Source organism: Pseudonaja textilis, chromosome 5, assembly GCF_049901715.1.
Source record: "Pseudonaja textilis isolate UNSWEBS1 chromosome 5, rPseTex1.2, whole genome shotgun sequence".
Taxonomy (NCBI): domain Eukaryota; kingdom Metazoa; phylum Chordata; class Lepidosauria; order Squamata; family Elapidae; genus Pseudonaja; species Pseudonaja textilis.
Window position 1 is genome coordinate 43,227,422 of NC_141994.1, and position 18,270 is coordinate 43,245,691.

General features: G+C 35.1%; 1 protein-coding gene across 1 annotated transcript in view; it reads right to left on the minus strand.

Moving 5' to 3' along the window:
- Window positions 1–1,348: 1,348 nt before the first annotated feature.
- The window catches only part of BLTP3B (bridge-like lipid transfer protein family member 3B), a 72,201-nt gene continuing 55,279 nt past the window's right edge, over window positions 1,349–18,270 (minus strand). Inside the window, exons 18-21 of the mRNA XM_026698036.2 lie at window positions 13,034–13,290; window positions 12,324–12,432; window positions 5,870–6,042; window positions 1,349–3,856 (exon numbers count right to left, since the gene is read on the minus strand). Coding sequence (XP_026553821.1) covers window positions 3,731–3,856; window positions 5,870–6,042; window positions 12,324–12,432; window positions 13,034–13,290 — 665 coding nt within the window. The 3' untranslated portion in view covers window positions 1,349–3,730. The remainder of the gene's footprint in view (window positions 3,857–5,869; window positions 6,043–12,323; window positions 12,433–13,033; window positions 13,291–18,270) is intronic.

The following is an 18,270-nucleotide window of genomic DNA, read 5'->3' on the forward strand; positions in this document are numbered from 1 at the left end:
CCTCTGCCAATGAAAATGGAGCGCATGCGGCTCTCCCAAGCTGTTTTTGGCTGCAATGGCCTCCTGCAGCCCTCTGCCAGAAAAATGGAGCTCAGTGGCTGCCTGCAGCCCTCCCAAGTTCCATTTTCGCTGGCTGAGGCACTGTGGACTGGTCTTTCACTGTTTCCAAGGCAGCCCCTTAGGCCAGATCTAAATACCTCGTGGGCCAGATTTGTCTCACAGGCCTTGAGTTTGACACCCATTTTACAGCCTTTTCTAAGCGGTTTACAGAATCAGCATATTGCCTCCAACAATGTGGATTTTCATTTTACTGATCTTGTATAGAAAGCTGTGTCAACCATGAACCGGTGAGAATCAAACTGCTGAACTATTGGCAGCCAGCAGTCAGCAGAAGTAGCCTGCAGTACTGCATTTTAACCACTGTGCCACCACAGGCTCTTACAAGTTTTCATAATAATATGAATGAAATGCTTGGCAGATGTCCTGTGTTGCCACCAGAGATGGAATTTCTGATAGTTAACAATACTTTCTTGTAGAGGATGTTGGTGTACAGGTAATCAAAATTCATGGTGGCTAGAATGTGTTTCTTGGAATGTTTTCCAAGGATACATAGTTTCTGTATTTAGTACACTAAACATAAAAGTTTAAACAGTCTGAAGTCAGACCATGACTCAGAAGTAGCTGAACAAACAATATCCACAGTAATTTGCATCATATAAGAAGGTATTTAAAGGGCAGTGCTCTGACAAGACAATCCCAATTCAAGGCACACTGATGATGTCTCCTCAAATGGTGATAAAAAGTTTGCAACCAAATTGCCAATCTTGGAGATCAGATCAATAGCCCAAACATAATTATAGTAGTTACAGATTCTTCAGTTTACCAAATATGTTTTACCAATAAATAGGACCACAACTTATTTTCACTATTCTGTGGGACATTGATTTTTTTTAGCTGAAAGAACTATTGTTTACTAAAATTAACATTTAGTTCATTTTCTAAATGCAATGAAATTAAAGTTGCCTCAATATTATAAATAATATGTGCAATTCAAAATAATTTATGGAATGTGCTTCAGACCACTGTGCAATTTATTAAAACATACCTTTCTCTTTTTTAGGTTATCCCACAAGTTTTAAAAAGATGCAGCCACATTAAGAATCTCATTAAATACATTCTGCTTTAATTATGTGATTCATTTCAGCAGCAACATTTCTTTTTCAGACATGTACTAAAACCTGAAAAAATGCATGTTGCAATAAATAACAAAAAGATGATCATGCAAAGTCCAACCCACTCCTTCCACACCAATTGGGAAGCATGAAGTAAGAGGTTTTAATTCATTCATAGAAATATTAATACAATTTTTAATTTTAGAATTTGAAGGATTCTTTTTCACAGCACCAATAATTTTTAAAAAAACTGAATCAGAAAATGAAATTCTTTGTTTTAAAATGACAATTCTGTGATTTAAAAATTGTTAACTTAAAATTCTTCTTCTTATAAAGAAGAGCGGAGTGTATAAAAAAGTAGCACTTCTAATGTTCTGTGGAAAAGATCTTGGGAGACTGGGTGAGGAGATTCTGCTTAGGGAACAATAAGATAACAGACAATATAGCCCACAGCTGCAAAGTGGGTGGAGCAAGAAGCTCAGAAGGGAATCTTCCTAACTTCTTGGGTTATAAAGAATTGTACTTTCAGATTTAGAAGTTTCTGTTCACGTTCTTTACAGTGAAGTAAATTTAATTAATCTGGTTGTGTTTCCTGTCTTGTCCACTAGGTTAGGGTTATGACAAGCATGAAATTAGAAAACAGTATGAGTTTCAAGCAATTTCAATCTTACAGTGCTTACACATCTTAGTGGTGCTAAACAAGTGGTACTTATAACCAGTCCTCAAAGTTCCAGCCTCTGCAGTGTCCCCACAATCCCGTCATTTGATCTAATTGCTCAGCTTCTTTGCTGGCTTCTTACAAGCACAGTGAATGGGGAAGCTGTCAAGTCACAATTAACAATTATGCGACATTGTGGAATTTGCTTAACATTGGCAACTGGAAGTGCCAGAACTGCTATCTCTAAGTGGTACAGTCACAACACGCTTTATGACTGCATTGTTTAGCTTTAGAAATTCTAGTCCCAATTGTTATCATTGACCAAAGACTACCTGTATATATTTATTTTGTAACATAATTTTACATATGTCACTTAGAAATAAAACTGCAGGAAACTAAACAAATCTTAATACCAAGTTAAATGGTGGTTAGTTATGTGTAGCCTTTAAAATGGACTGCACATAAATAACCTGTACAAAAATAATCTGGAAAATAATTTACCATTTTAATCAGTTGGATTTAATAAGCATGCATTTAGTCAAATATTTTGGAGATTCGGAGATATATAATTTTTATTTCTGATAAACTAATTAAAGTGGCAGAAAAAAAGCATAGAAGAATAGTGAGATAATATTTAGGACAAAATAAAGATAAATGATAATTTCAATTGAAAGGAATAGGAGATGAAAAATATTCTGATCTTCATAAAATTAAGATTATGTTTTAAAATAAAGGCATATAGAATTGTTTTACAAAATTTGGACATCTTGATTTGTCTTCTTTTTGCAAAAATTTCAATTATTTTAATCCAGTAAATATGAGTTACATCAGATAAACTTTGATTAAATAATTTCAATTCAAATTAATATTTTTTATTTCCAATTTGGTAACTCACTCGCCAGATTTTAATTGTTTGGTCTCTTATTTTTACTTTAAAAAGAAATCAATTATTCCCTGAATTATTTTACAGTTCAAGTATAGCAGATACATACTCTTTATAATGTCTTCAAGTAATGATCAAGAAAGATCTGAATAGCCTTTATAATATTATCATCCTGATAACTGTTCTATCAGGGATTTAGTTGTTTTAAAAATGTAAGAATCTTTTGCACAGTTTGGTGTACTTTACTTATTTACAGCAATTTTAAACTGAAATTTTAAAGTTTAATTGTTACACATAATCTGTGATATAAAATGCAACTTTACATTTTCTTAAAGTGTTACAAATTCAAATACTTATATAACTGTTTTCAAGCATTTTAATATACAGCGATGTTAATTTACAAAAGAACATTCAACTATTAAAAATTTTAAAGTTTCTAAGAATGGCTGAGATTCATTGTAAAAGCAAAAAATGACTAATGATCCTCAAAAAGAGCTCAGGTCTAACAACTTCTATTGTTCTGTGATCTAATAAGAAATCATTATCCAACTGATTGTGCAATTTCCAATTTTCCCAACATATCACCATATAATCCTTTCCCATGCTGTAGTTATACATTTTGAGATTTGAAGGTGGTAATCTTTAAGCACATCCTATTGGTGCCTGAACTATTTCTGCATGACTATTACAAATTTCCATAATGGACCATTTTATGTATAGTGCAAATTTAATGTCTCTTGAAAGTCGTTTTGCTGTAACAAAGATTTTTTTATCTTCACAAATGAAGATGAAGTTATCCTATCAGTGACAAAGGAATACTGTATTAATTTATTATTTCACAGTTATTTCACAAGTTAATGATGTATAATAGCAATTGTTCTTCACATTACTGCAACTTAGAGTTTAAAAAGGAAAAAAACCTATTTTTTCTTATCTCTTTTACAAGTGCATTTTCTCAATTCCATAAACAAAAATATAAAATGTCCTTTCTTCTTTCTCATTAATATATAGAGTCTGCTAACATTTTTCATTATTCATTTTTTTAATATGGTGAAGCAGGGTATCTTTTTCCATATGAGCTTCAGCAAGGGCCATCTTGGCTTTGGCTAATTCCTGTTTTAGACATTCATTTTCTTCAATAAGCTGTAATAAATAAGTAAATAAATAAATAAAGCTTTTTAATGTTAAAATGCCAAATTAAGTTTGATAAGACCACAGCCTTATAAGCAAAGTATACTTTTATACGAAAGAATTCTATGCTTCTCATTTGTTTTTTGTTTGTTTCTTTTTTGGTTTTCTTTTTCAGTGCTTTGCAATACACTGAGAGCACTTTTTAATATCATTAAAAAAAACTCCTTATGCTCTAGACTGATAAAATGTAGATTTGTATGACACTTTCACCTCAAGTCTCTGCAATACAATTCTGGCCTTTAGCATTACTTATAACTGGATGTAAACTATTCATCTATCCTCACTAATTTAACAACAGATGACTCTGGTATTGCTCCAAATTAACACACATTTAAAAACCACTTGTAACACATGTAAAAAAGTCACATCAGCATGTTTATGAAGGGTAGAATAGCCATTTAAGGCCATGCTGCCTATTATGATTAACCTTTAGCTCAGCATTCCTTTTTACAAGCTAGATATACTGCATATGCACAAATCTGTTCAGCAGGAACTGTCAGCTGATCGCTACTTATGATATGACTTCAGTTAACAGAAAAACACATTGAATTAAACTTAGGATTAGAAAAAAATATTCTATTGCAAGGCTTTAAAAAATATCATGGCCGAGTTAAATGTTATAAATCTACTGTTTTGGTTTGAGCCATGGTTCATAATTTAGTGTTACATATTTACTTAATTTTGTATAATTTCTGTAAATGCATTAAAAACAGTTTATTTCACCTACATATTAAAATTATATACATCTTTTTCATACATTTACCATGTTTCTCATATAATAAGGCCGGGTCTTATTTTTTTTGAGCACTGAAAAAATGGCTAGGCCATCTTTTCGTGGGTGACTTAATTCCTTCCCTTGCATCCTTGGGGGGGGGGCGGGGGCAGTGACGGGAGACCTTCCGCCACCATTGCTTTCCCTTCTCCCTGTGCTGCCACGGCGTTTGGAGCAGCCACGCAGTGTTTGGAGCAGCGTTTGGCAGCCAGCCAGGGCTCCTCCCTGCAAACAGAGCCCAGCAGAGACACTTGGCTTCAGGCACTCCTGTCGCCGCCTTCCTGCGCATCGTTCGAAGGCAAAGCCCATTCTTTTAAAAACAACGCCCTACTACTGGTACAACAAAGCCTCCCCTTCCTGAGAGGGCAGCCCAACCCCACGTGGGGAGGCCAATTTTCCAGGGCCGCAGCGCAGGATCGGCCCACCCTGGAGGATATATTGTGGAGTTGTGGAGGATATATTATTTAGGGCATGAGGTTATAAATACTTTACTCAATAAACAAAAAAACTTAGGTAACAAAGATGATGACCTCCTATTTATTGGAACAAGAGGATTCATAAATTATAGCAGTCAAAGCAGTTTCGATATGAAACACCTTGATGGAAACCTATCCAAATAATCAGATGAAAAGTATACTTTAATTATAGGCATGATTTAAATGATGTACTCTTTAAGGAAATGAATAAAACTTTAGTGGATAGTAATTTATAGTTGGAAATTGACAAACGTAGCCCATTCATAATTGAAAATTACTAATATATAATTTAAATATCTGAGAAAGTACTGTACATACCGTGTTTCTCCAACAATACGGCCTCCCCCAATAGGAAGTCCCAGCATGTTTTATAGGCATGAAATGAAATTAAGCCCCTCCCCCCAAATTCAGGCCTATATTAAAACATGCGAAATGGGGGGGAATGGTGGGGGCTTGCCATTAGGAAGTACTTTTGTTGCACACCCGGATATGGTGCTTCCTGCGTTGACCTCAGCGTTGGTGGGGCACTTCGTATCGGGAGACCTTTTAAAGTACTTGAGGAAAACCTGATTTGGCTTCCAGTTTCCTTCAAAAGGATATGCTGTCCTTTACAATATAAAATCTTTAACTGCCATTATAAAATCAATTTTACAAAAGAAAGAAAGAAAAAGAAAGAAAGGATGGGGGGGAGAAGAAATATAATAGATTTTCCATTACCTGTTCTTTGATTACTATAGGTAAAGCCATAAATTCTTGGGAAGTGTTAATTTTTGGAGATGTTTGTGTGGACTGGGACCGAAAAACTTTTTTCTTGTGCGTACCAGCTTCAGCATCCTGATTCCCAATACTGCTTTGTGTCTTTGGTGAATCACTACTAACTGTTTGGTGGTCTGTTAAGATAAATCAGAGAATTAAGAGGATTATACAAAGATACTGATATCAATAACTCAGTAAAACGCATCACATCAATATGAACTATATCAAGCAGAAATTGATAAAGATATATAAAGAATGGCTGCTGGAATTGGATATTCCTAGTCTGATGGAAAGAAGGACTAGGGGTGACATGATAGCAGTCTTCCAATATTTCAGGGGTTGCCACAAAGAAGAGGGAGTCAAGCTATTCTCCAAAGCAGCTGGGGGCAGGACAAGAAGCAATGGGTGGAAACTAATCAAGGAGAGAAGCAACCTAGAACTAAGGAGAAATTTCCTGACAGTTAGAACAATTAATCAGTGGAACAACTCGCTTCTGGAGGCTTCTCGCTTCTGTGAATGCTCCAACACTGGAAGTTTTTAGAAGAGATTGCCTAAGCAGGGGGTTAGAAGACTAGAAGACCTCCAAGGTCCCTTCCAACTCTGATATTCTATTATATTCCATATGACACACAAAATATTTTCAATGCTCCCTTACCAATATTGTTGTTAAATGCATATAACATTAAGATAGTATCAATCCAAGTATTAAGAACTGGGATCAAACTTATTTTTCAAAATGTATTGCTCGAAGTATTTTAAAAGGAAAGAAATGTTCTCCCAAAAATCTATCTTTTTAAAATGTATTCTAACCCTCAAACCTTTGCTTAACAATATAGGTAATCTAAATGGACTGTTACTTCTCATATATTTAAACAGATGAATCACCTGGATATTTTTACACTGAAATGATTTTAAACTTCTGAATGTTATTCACAGTGCATTTTATTTGAATATATTCTAAAAAAAACCCACAAATGTGTTTTAATGATTTACATTCATATGACAAATTGATCAATTTGTCTGTTTCACCTGGATTTATTGGGTTTTCAAGATAAAACACAATTCAGTCTGAAATTAAACAGAACCAAATTAAAATTCCCCAATTAGGTATTTACAATAATTTATAAGCTATCTAATAAGAGTTTATGAGTATTCTGACACTTCAGTGGTCTGCAAAAAAAGCAGACATATTGACAAAAAATAAAAAAGTTACTTCTATTTTTCAAAATATGGCAATAACAGGGAGAGAATGTGAATGAAAAATGTCACCATACATTTTAATTGCATCGCTTTGGATAAGACATACTCAATTTTGTATTCAGTAATGTTTTGCTTACTCTATTCTATGCTTTTTATTAAATCTAGCAAAAAAGAAAAAAGAAAACCAATGGCTCCCCTTCACTAATTGGTTTAAAGCTGCCAAGATTCATTCCACTTCATGGTTTTGTCACTGCAAAAATTTTAAATTATCACTTTGCAGTCAAAAGTGGAAATCAAAAGCCAAAACTTGTTTCATATTTAGTGCTGAATTGGACTATATGTTTTTCAATTGATTTAAAGTAATTATTTTCTAAACTCTCGAATCAGGTTCTGAATCTGATCTTGTGCACATCTAAGTGTTATGTCTCCTCTTGGAGATTCAAACGAACAAACACAAAGCAGCTGTTTCACAATCAAATCAAACTGTAGAAAATAACAAGATAACGGCTGGCAAAAACTGTTAGGACTTCCCTTCAAAATTCAAACAAACAGAGATCTCTTTGCAGTAACGTCCTCATTCAAAATAGACATTTTGTTTCTGGCAAAAGGCACCAGCTCAGCTGTGTCCTTTTATACCCATTAAGGCAACGTGCTAATTAACTGGCTTGCCCTTCAGATTAACGTTTCCTGGTTCTGACGTCAATCCACGATTTAACAGTCATCAGATTCAAAACTCCTAACAGGTCCCGATCCTTCCAATCACAACACTATCCCCCACCGCAGGGCCCTTCCCCCGAGTCTGATGATTAACTTGACGATGTTTCGTTGACAACCCCACTCTGTCTCCCACAGCCAATGGAGGCGTCGCTCCGTTCCAATTGTCTCAGGTGGTCTACACATTGGAGACTTGGAAAAGAAATACCGTTCTGCGACCAAGCCACCACGGATTGTGCAAACGCAACCAGGACATTCCGAGCACCAAAGGGAGATGAAGGTTCGAGGTGATATAAAAACTTATCGCCTCCTCATGATCCCCAATGATCATACGCACTGGCTGGTGGCAAAACGAATGGGCCCAGACTTGAGCTCACGCCCATCCACGGTTTCCACCTTAATGGGTGGATGTACAGCAACCAATGGGATCCCATAGTGCTTAGCAAAAGCTCGGTCCATAAAGCTGGTTGTAGCCCCTGAGTCCACCAACGCAACAGCAGGAATTCCCTCCTTCTGTGACTGTAGAAAAATTTGAGTGTCCAAAAGTAAATGCCGAGGAGGGCCAGGATTTACTTCAGCAATTTGAGGTGGGGATGTGAAATGTGTCCGACCTAGGGTTTCCTTGAGATCAGGTCTACCCTGTTTTCCTGACGAAAACAGTGGTTTCAGGTACGGATCTGCGGGTCCCTCTCCGTTTGCAGGAATTAACAAAATGTCCCAGACCCCCGCAATAAAGGCACAAGCCTTCCTGGAACCTTCTCGATCGTTCTCGTGCCATTAAGTGAGGGCGGAGTGCCGCCAACTCCATCGGCTCCTCAACATTAACCGTGGATTGGAAAACTCTCGGTGGCGTGGGATGTACGAGAAAACGAAGATGATTCCATACCGAGCCATTTGCGTCCACGTTGCTGTAAACGAGCTTCAATTCGTAAGCACTGAACTATCAATGCATCCAAAGTTAAAGCCCTCTCTGCATGGACCAGCTCATCTTTGATGGCATCAGACAAACCTTCCTGGAATGCAGCCATATGAGCCGGTTCATTCCAATTGGAGTCCAAACACAGCAAACGAAATTCTGCAACGTAATCTTGGAGGGAACGTTTCCCCTGATTTATATCCCACAAACGTCTGTCCACAGTTTGTATCTTAATTGGGTTCTCAAACATCACTTTCATTTGCTGAAGAAAACCCTGGAAATCATTCAACAACGGGCTATCTTGAACTAACAAAGGAGTAGCCCAATTAGCAGCCTGCCCAGATAAGAGGCTAAGAATGAATCTTGTCTTGGCCCGATCATTTGGAAAGTTTTCAGGCCTCAAGGACATAAATAATTGACACTGCCCCAGAAATGCCGGAAACATGTCCGTTTGCCCAGAAAATTTCTCCGGCATGGATACTGGGCTTTTCCTCACAGGAGGGGCAGGGGGAACAGCAGCAGGGCTTGGTAAGCTGGAAACATAATTCAGCAATTGTGTTACCTGATTCTGAAGCGTCACATTGCTTTGCAGGAGCTGATTTATTTGCTGTTGCTGCACATCTACCAAACGCTACAGTTGATTTAAATCCATCTTGCTTGAAAGATGGTTTGTTTAGGCCAGAAACAATAATGTTATGTCTCCTCTTGGAGATTCAAACGAACAAACACAAAGCAGCCGTTTCACAATCAAATCAAACTGTAGAAAATAACAAGATAACGGCTGGCAAAAACTGTTAGGACTTCCCTTCAAAATTCAAACAAACAGAGATCTCTTTGCAGTAACGTCCTCATTCAAAATAGACATTTTGTTTCTGGCAAAAGGCACCAGCTCAGCTGTGTCCTTTTATACCCATTAAGGCAACATGCTAATTAACTGGCTTGCCCTTCAGATTAACGTTTCCTGGTTCTGACGTCAATACATGATTTAACAGTCATCAGATTCAAAACTCCTAACAGGTCCCGATCCTTCCAATCACAACATCTAAGACTTTAAGATTCAGTATAATAATGGAAGTTTAACCTAATTTGAGCAAGAATGGCTCCCATAGATACAATGTATCAAACTGCATGTAAAATATCATTGATTTCAGTCTGGCTTCTAAAGGGGCTTAAATGATAAATTTGTTATTTTAGCAGATATACAAAATAGGGGAAGTTAAAAACCCAATAGTTCTTTTTCCTTATTTTAAATGACTTATTTGCATTTTTCTTGTTAAATTGGTTTTTGCTTGTACTTTTTTCTTTTTATTAACATGCTATGTGGTTGTCTCTGTGTGCGTGTGTATGTATGTGTGTGTGTATGTTCGAATGAAACAATTATACTGTGGAGATTTCCATACTAACTAGCTAACTCAAGATCAAAATCTTTATTACATAACAAATACTTTGCTGCAGCCCTTTTTTTCTGAAATGTTATGCTTGGAAAACTAACATTCTAAACTGAAATTGATATCAACAGAATATTAGAAAGTAAAGATAAAAAATATTCTAAGTTATCTAAGTGAGAAAATGTCAATTTTAATTAATACTATGCAAGTATTATACCAAACAATATAATAATATACCTAGATTTACAGTAATATAATAAAAACAGGGAAAAAAGTCAAATTTAGTAATGCTGTCTTTGCCAAATGATGTTGACAAAAACATGGGAACTGGAACTGTATTTTCTAAAGTTATTGATTAATGTAATGCAATCTTAATTCGATCTCTTAAAGTAAGTCCAGCTATGTTCAATGGGAATTATATAAAGGAAATGTATAAACATTCAACTTTAACATAGATAGAATATTATTTTGGACAAGTAATCAGTAGACAACCACACTTATTTCTGCAACTAGCAGAAACTGTCATTGCTAATACATTTAACATGACACATTTTATTATTAAATAGAGGTAACTTAAAAAGTTCAGAAGAAACATGAAGTATTTAGTAATGAGATTTTGTTCCACTTATTAAAATGTGTGGTTAAAAGAAAGTACAATAACAATGCTTTACCTCAGGAATGTGATTTGCCTTATTTCTAACCAGTTTGGGATTCAAATTAACAAACAGTAAATAATGATTTCATCTATTTTGATTTGGGGTAAATCATTACCATAAAAATCCTTTGGTGTTCACTTCTAAATAATTTGTTCTTTATATTCATTATGACTTTTTGCACTTTTAGGCCATCTCCAATTCAATTGAATATCCTATTTGAAACCCAGTATGGGTAAATGAAAGGTAAGATTTTTCAGTAATTTTTCTTGACAACATTTATAGCTAATCCTTGCTTAACAACTACTTGTTTAGTGACCATTCAAAGTGAATGGACAATAGTTACTGACAGTTCTCAAAGTTATGGCCATTGCAGGGGATCAAAATTTGGTGTTTGGTCACATTTACGTCTGAAACATGTACATCTTTCCCATCAATCTTTTCCCTTTGGGCTGCCCTGCACTCTGCCACAAGCTGGCTGTACCACCCCTCGTCTCCAGCTGATCTCTGTTGTCTTCTTTCTCCCACTGTGGCCATAATCCAGGCACTGGATGAGGGCGCAGCTCCAGGATGTACTCACCAAATGCAGGAGGACAGTAGACCCTTGTCTGCCAAAGGGAGCTCGCCAGGTCTGGCTGAGGAAGTGGCAGTGAGACAGAGCTGGCAGTTCATACAGGACTGGCGAAACGTGAAACCTCACCTAATGACTGCAACTGGAGTACTGGAACTGCAGCATGATCCCGATACTTTATCTAATAATTGCTTCCCTTAGCAATGGAAATTCTGCTTCCAATTATGTTGTTTAAGTGATAGTCTACAGATAGTCCTCGACTTACAACCATTTCTTTAGTGATCATTTGAAGTTACAATGGCACTGAAAAAAGTGACTTATATCCGGTTTTTATACCTATGACTCTTGTAGCAGCCCCATGGTCACTTAATCAAAATTCAGATGCTTAGCAACTGGTTCATGTTTATGACAATAGCACTGGCCTGGGGTCATGTGATTAGCTTTTGTGATCTTCTGACAACCAAAGTTGAGCAGGAGTTTGAACTAGAAGATCTCCAAGGTCCGTTCCAGCTCTATTTTGACTGATTGATTAAAGTCAATGGAGAAGCCAGATTTACTTAACAACCATGTTACTAACTTAACAGCTGCAGGGATTCACTTAACAACTCTGGCAAGTAAAGTCATAAAGGGGGGAAAACTTATTTAACTGTCTCACATCAACAGAAATTTTGGGCTCAATTGTGTTCATAAGCCAAGGACTTCCTGTATATTTTAATACTTTAAAATACTTAATGATCAACTCTCATCATACACCTTTAAAAAAATAATAGCCGAAAATATAAAATTAATCACAAATGGACAGAACTTAAAGAACTTGGTTTGAAATTTTAAAAATGGCTGTTTGCTTTCCCCACCCTTACTACTATGAAAATGTTAAGATTTAAAAAAATCTTGCACATTTTAATCAATTTTTCGGAACATTTACTTTGAATGTTGCCAGTATTAAATATGGGGAAGGGAAGAAAAGTTCTACCTGTAATGTAAAATGAGCCATCATCTTTCCTCTCTATCTTAAGTAGATCAATATACACAGTTACTGGGACTGATTCAGGAGCAGACAAACTATCACGAGGACTATCATCCTAGAAAACACAAGATATAAAAACTGTTAACATGTGTTAAGGCTAAATTCTGCATGCAGAAGTATTTTCTGGCAATAAAGTAACTTTCAGGTGACAAGGTAAGTAAGAACTTATAATTATGTAGGAACATTAAAAGTGTGATTAGGTGGCAAAAGGAATTTGGTTACAGAAGCACTCTGTATATGCAAAGCAGCAGAACAATTTTATCAATAAAAGGGAGAGTAAAGAGGATAAGGAGATTAAATATTACTACTATTATTACAGTCTATATAGTAGATATATCTACTATAGATAGCTATCTGTCTAGCTAGCTATTATCTATTGAGAGTGGTTATATGGCTACATCTGAAGAGTGATAAGTCTAAATTAAATACATCAGAGATACAGATCACAATTAAACCACTGCTGTTTAATATTTTAAATATGAGATAAATATGTCAGCCAGTTTATATCTAACAACACTTTTTAAAAATGTACACATATTGGTTTCAATTATGGGAACTATTAAGTAATTTTTTAGTTTCTATAAAAGTTGACCTATTCATATAGTGAATACAGACTCCAAACAAATACAGTATCAAGCTCACTGAAAATGACATACTTTTATGTTGATTTTTGTATTAGAAATTTTTACATTCATAGGCATCACTTCTGCAAGCATGTCATCTTCTAAGAAACGCTGAATGTTCATAAGTGAAGAAGTTAGGAAATCAGCAGTAAAATCTTCTACATGACATTGTAGAAACCCAGTTTTTTCAGATTGCAATGAATGTATTAAAGCACTGGGTCCACTTTCCCATCTTAGTCTTACTTCGGGAGTTGGCTTAATTGGCCCAGCTGCACATTTAGGATCTGAACCTGTTATAGAATTAAATATGGAATTAGGTTATAGGTTTAAACTTTATAGGTTGTTAAATGAATCAATATTTTTTCACATTTAAAATATATTTTATTTACAAAAAATTAAAAAAACACAAACATACAGTTATACAGAAATAAAAATTGTGTAGATAGAACAATATACATATTTCTTTCTATTACATTTGATAATAGGTTGGATATTTCATCATAAGCAATAATAAATAATAATTGGCAAGTATTCCTTATCTTTTGTTGATTACATATTAATTAATAAATAACATGTTACTCTACTATTTCTTTTGTATTATAACTGTATTATTTAATTAATGAAACCTTGATAATGTTTATGTAATAGAAGGGAAGCTTGAGACTGCTATTTTTATACATTCAATATATACAGCTATATATAATGTTTCTTGGGTTCATTCATTCTATACACTCTTTTTCCTACACTCTACCCAGCTGTACCATTCATCTCAAACCAGGTAGTACTTTGAGTCTTCCTTCCCATTTAATTTAAGCATGAGCCTCTCCATTTCGGCACATTCATAGCTTTTTTGAATAATGTGTATCGGTGGTACGCTAGGCCTTTTCCAATATTGCGCTAAAGAAATTCACACCGCTGTTAATAAGTGGATGATCAGGTATCTCACGTTAGGAGAACAGTCCCCTTTGATCATTCCCAGGAGGAACAGTTCCGGTTTCCACTCCAATCCGCATTCAATAATTTCTTCTATCCATATTCTTATCTTTGTCCAATATTTCTTTTTTTAAAAAAACATAAAACCATATTCCATTTTATATACATACAGTGTGTCAATTGGTTACAAATCTTTTGTGCTATCCTTTTGTAGTCATTACTCAAAGTTTATATCAATTTTCACATTGTCAAACTAATATATGCTTATATATTTATCAGTTATTAATCATCCACAACTAAACTATTTATTCCATCATTTTATACAAGATATTCCAAATTTTATTTTAAAATTTATGTTTTACTTTCAACCAATGGTTATATATGTCCATATTATATTTTATATCAATCTATTAAATTTCTATCACAGAATTAACTAGTCTATTACATTACCATGTCTTTTTGTCCAACCATTGATAAAACAAATCCCATATCATATAAAATTGTTTACCATCTTGTTCTCTAATTACAAATGTCAGTTTACTCATTTCAGCACGGTCCATAATTTTCTTAATAACTTCCTCCTGCATAGGTATTTTATCATTTTTCCAATTCTTAGCAAATACAATTCTAGCCGCTGTTAAAACACTTACAATCAAATATTTCAGCTCTTTGTTGTATATTTCCGGTAGAATTCCTAATAAAAAGATCTCTGGTTTAAAGTCTATATGTTATTTTATCATTTTTTCCAAACATGTGTGGATATTAGTCCAATATTTTTTTGCATCCGAAAATGTCCACCACATATGGTAATATGAACCAGGTATCTGGTGACATTTCCAACATTTATCTGATTTATTCTTAAACATTCTCGCAAGTCTCGTCGGGGGTAGATGCCACCTGTAAAACATCTTATACAAATTTTCTTTATATGCAGTTGACATTGTCATTTTATAATTTTGAGATCACAATTTTTGCCATTTTTCTAAATCAATCCAATATCCAAAATTTTTCCCCCAAGCAATAATTGTTTCTTTAACTTGTTCCTCCTCCAATTTAAATTCTAGTAAGTGTCCATAAAGTTTTTTAATTACCTTTTCCTCGGTACCCATCAAAATTTTGTCTAAATCAGTCACCGTATCATAAATACCTTCTGAAAACCAATTCATTTTTACACCTTGTTCTTCCAACGCTTGCATAGATTTAAGTTCACCCTTTTCATTCAATAGATCACCATATCTGTTTGTTCCTTTTTATACACTGCTCAAAAAAATAAAGGGAACACAAAAATAAGACATCCTAAATCTGAATGAATGAAATATTAAATATTAAATACTTTGTTCATTACATAGTTGAATGTGCTGACAACAAAATCACACAAAAATTATCAATGGAAATCAAATTTAGCAACCCATGGAGGTCTGGATTTGGAGTTACACTCAAAATTAAAGTGGAAAAAAACACTACAGGCTGATCCAACTTTGATGTAATGTCCTTAAAACCAGTCAAAATGAGACTCAGTAGTGTATGTGGCCTCCACATGCTTGTATGAACTCCCTACAACACCGGGCATGCTCCTGATGAGGTGATGGATGGTCTCCTGAGGGACAACCCCCACCTGTGGATGTTGGGCCTCATACCACCCTCATGGGTGGTATGTTTCTGTTTCTGACCGTTTGAACAGCCACATGCACATTTGTGGCCCGCTGGACGTCATTTTGCAGGGCTCTGGCAGTGCTCCTCCTGTCCCTCCTTGCACAAAGGCAGAGGTCGCGGTCCTGATGCTGGGTTGTTGCCCTCCTACGCCCTCCTCCACGTCTCCTGATGTACTGCCTTGTCTCCTGGTAGTGCCTCCATGTTCTGGACACTACGCTGACAGACACAGCAAACCTTCTTGCCACAGCTCGCATTTATATGCCATCCTGGATGAGCTGCACTACCTGAGACACTTGTGTGGGTTGTAGACTCCGTCTCATGCTACCACTAGAGTGAAAGCACCACCAGCATTCAAAAGTGACCAAACCATCAGCCAGAAAGCATAGGAACTGAGAAGTGGTCTGTGGTCACCACCTGCAGAACCACTCCTTTATTGGGGATGTCTTGCTAACTGCCTATGTTTTCCACCTGTTGTCTTTTCCATTTGCACAACAGCATGTGAAATTGATTGTCAATCAGTGTTGCTACCTAAGTGGACAGTTTGATTTCAAAGAAGTGTGACCGACTTGGGAGTTACATGGTGTTGTTTAAGTGTTCCCTTTATTTTTTGAGCAGTGTATATTATTGGATAAGAAAAAGCTTCAATGGTAGATATCCATAATGGAATTTTTAAATAGTATTGTCTTTTTATCTTCTCCCAATTCAAAACCAATGCCTCTTGGATGTAATGTCTTCTAAAATATCCGTGTTTTAGTTCCCTTGTACCAAAGGAAAGCATGCCATCCCAACAGTAAGTCATGCCCTTCTAAGGTCAATAGTCTACTGTTCCTTAATGTTATCCATTCCTTTACTCACATCAAACGTGTCGCCTGGTAATACAACTCCCAATTGGGCAAGGCAAACGCTCCTCTTATTCTTGCATCTTGTAACAGTTTTAATTTTATTCTTGCTTTTTTGTCCTGCCAGATATATTTCAACACAATTCTATTTAAGTCTTCAAAAAACTCTTTCCCTAGTCGGATTGGAATTGTCTGGAATAGATATAAAATTCTAGGCAATACATTCATCTTAATTGTAGATATTCTCCCAATCAATGATAATTGTAAATTTCCCCATTTTGTCAAATCTGTCGCAATCTGCTGTTTGAGTTTAAGATAATTATCCTCCTTCAGTGTGCTACATCTTGGTGTAATGTATATCACCAAATACTTAACCTTGTTTGTGACCTGTATTTCTAAAACTTCTTCCAACTCTTTCTTTCGTCTTGCTAACATATTATTTGTTAATATCTTTGTTTTATCTTTATTTATTTTCAAACCTGCTACTTTTCCATATTCTTCTATTTTTTTCTATTAATTTAGGTGTTGTTTCCAATGGATCTTCTAATATGAATACCAGGTCATCTGCAAAGGCTTGCAATTTATATTCTTTCTTTTTGATTTTCATTCCTTTTATTTCTTTATCTTCTCTAATATTCCTATTCAACACTTCCAATGTTAACACAAGCAGCAGAGATGACAGTGGAACCTTGTCCAATATTTCTTAATCTCCAGGCATATCCACTAAAGATGAAAATAAGTATCGTATTTCTCTTTGTATTTCCAACAGCTTGGATTTGCTGTTGGATATATTTTAGCTAATCTAGAGGGTGCCAGATGCCATCTATATATCATTTTATATAAGTTTTCCTTGTATGATATTGATTTTGTTAATGTAAGGTTCCTTTGCCAAATTTCCTCCCAGTCGTCCAAATCTATATTATAACCAATTTTTTTTGCCCAGGCTAGCATTGGTCCTTTCACAATTTCCTCAGCCAATTTGTATTCTAATAGGTAATTGTATAATTTAGATATCATATTTTTCTCCGGACCCAGGAGTATTTTATCTAATTGAGTATCTTTTATTTCAAATCCATATTCTTTTACATCCTTATTATATCTCATTCTTATTTGAAAGTAGGACCAGTTGTCAATAGCTATTTCTTGGGTTTCTAATTCCTGAATCAATTTAAGTTTTCCCTCATTGTCTAGAATTTGGTGGTATTTGAGCTTTTTGCTAATATCCATCGTGTTAAGAAGGAACATCACCTCCATTGTTGAAAACCACCTCAGAATTTTAGTGTAGTGGTTCCTTCTGATATCTGTCCAAATTTTAATCAGAAATTTACGTAAAGTGTGTCTGGAAAAATATGAATGATTTTTACTATTTGGGTTCCACAAAAATGCGTGCTATCCTATTTGTAAATCGTGTTAAGATTTTTTTGTTTCCCAATTTGTTTTAATAATTTGGTATAATTGATGTTCTAGGTCTTAACCAAATGCCTAAATATTTAATCTTATTCACAATTTGTAATCCCATCATTTCCTCTAGGTTTTTTTTTTTACTATTTGTTAGGTTTTTAAATAGCATTTTAGTCTTTTCCTTATTAATTTTTAATCCTGCCAAATTTGTCTATTTCATTTAATAATACTGGTCCTGAATCTATTGGTTATTCTATGACAAATACCATGTCAGCAGCAAAAGCTAGTAATTTATACTCTTGACTTTTAATTTTTGTTCCCTTGATTTCTTTGTTCAATCTAATTCTGTCCAATAATGTTTCTAGAATTGTTATAAAAAGCAGGGGTGACATCGGGCATCCCTGTCTGACACCCTTCTTTATCTCAAATGGTTTAGTAGTTTCT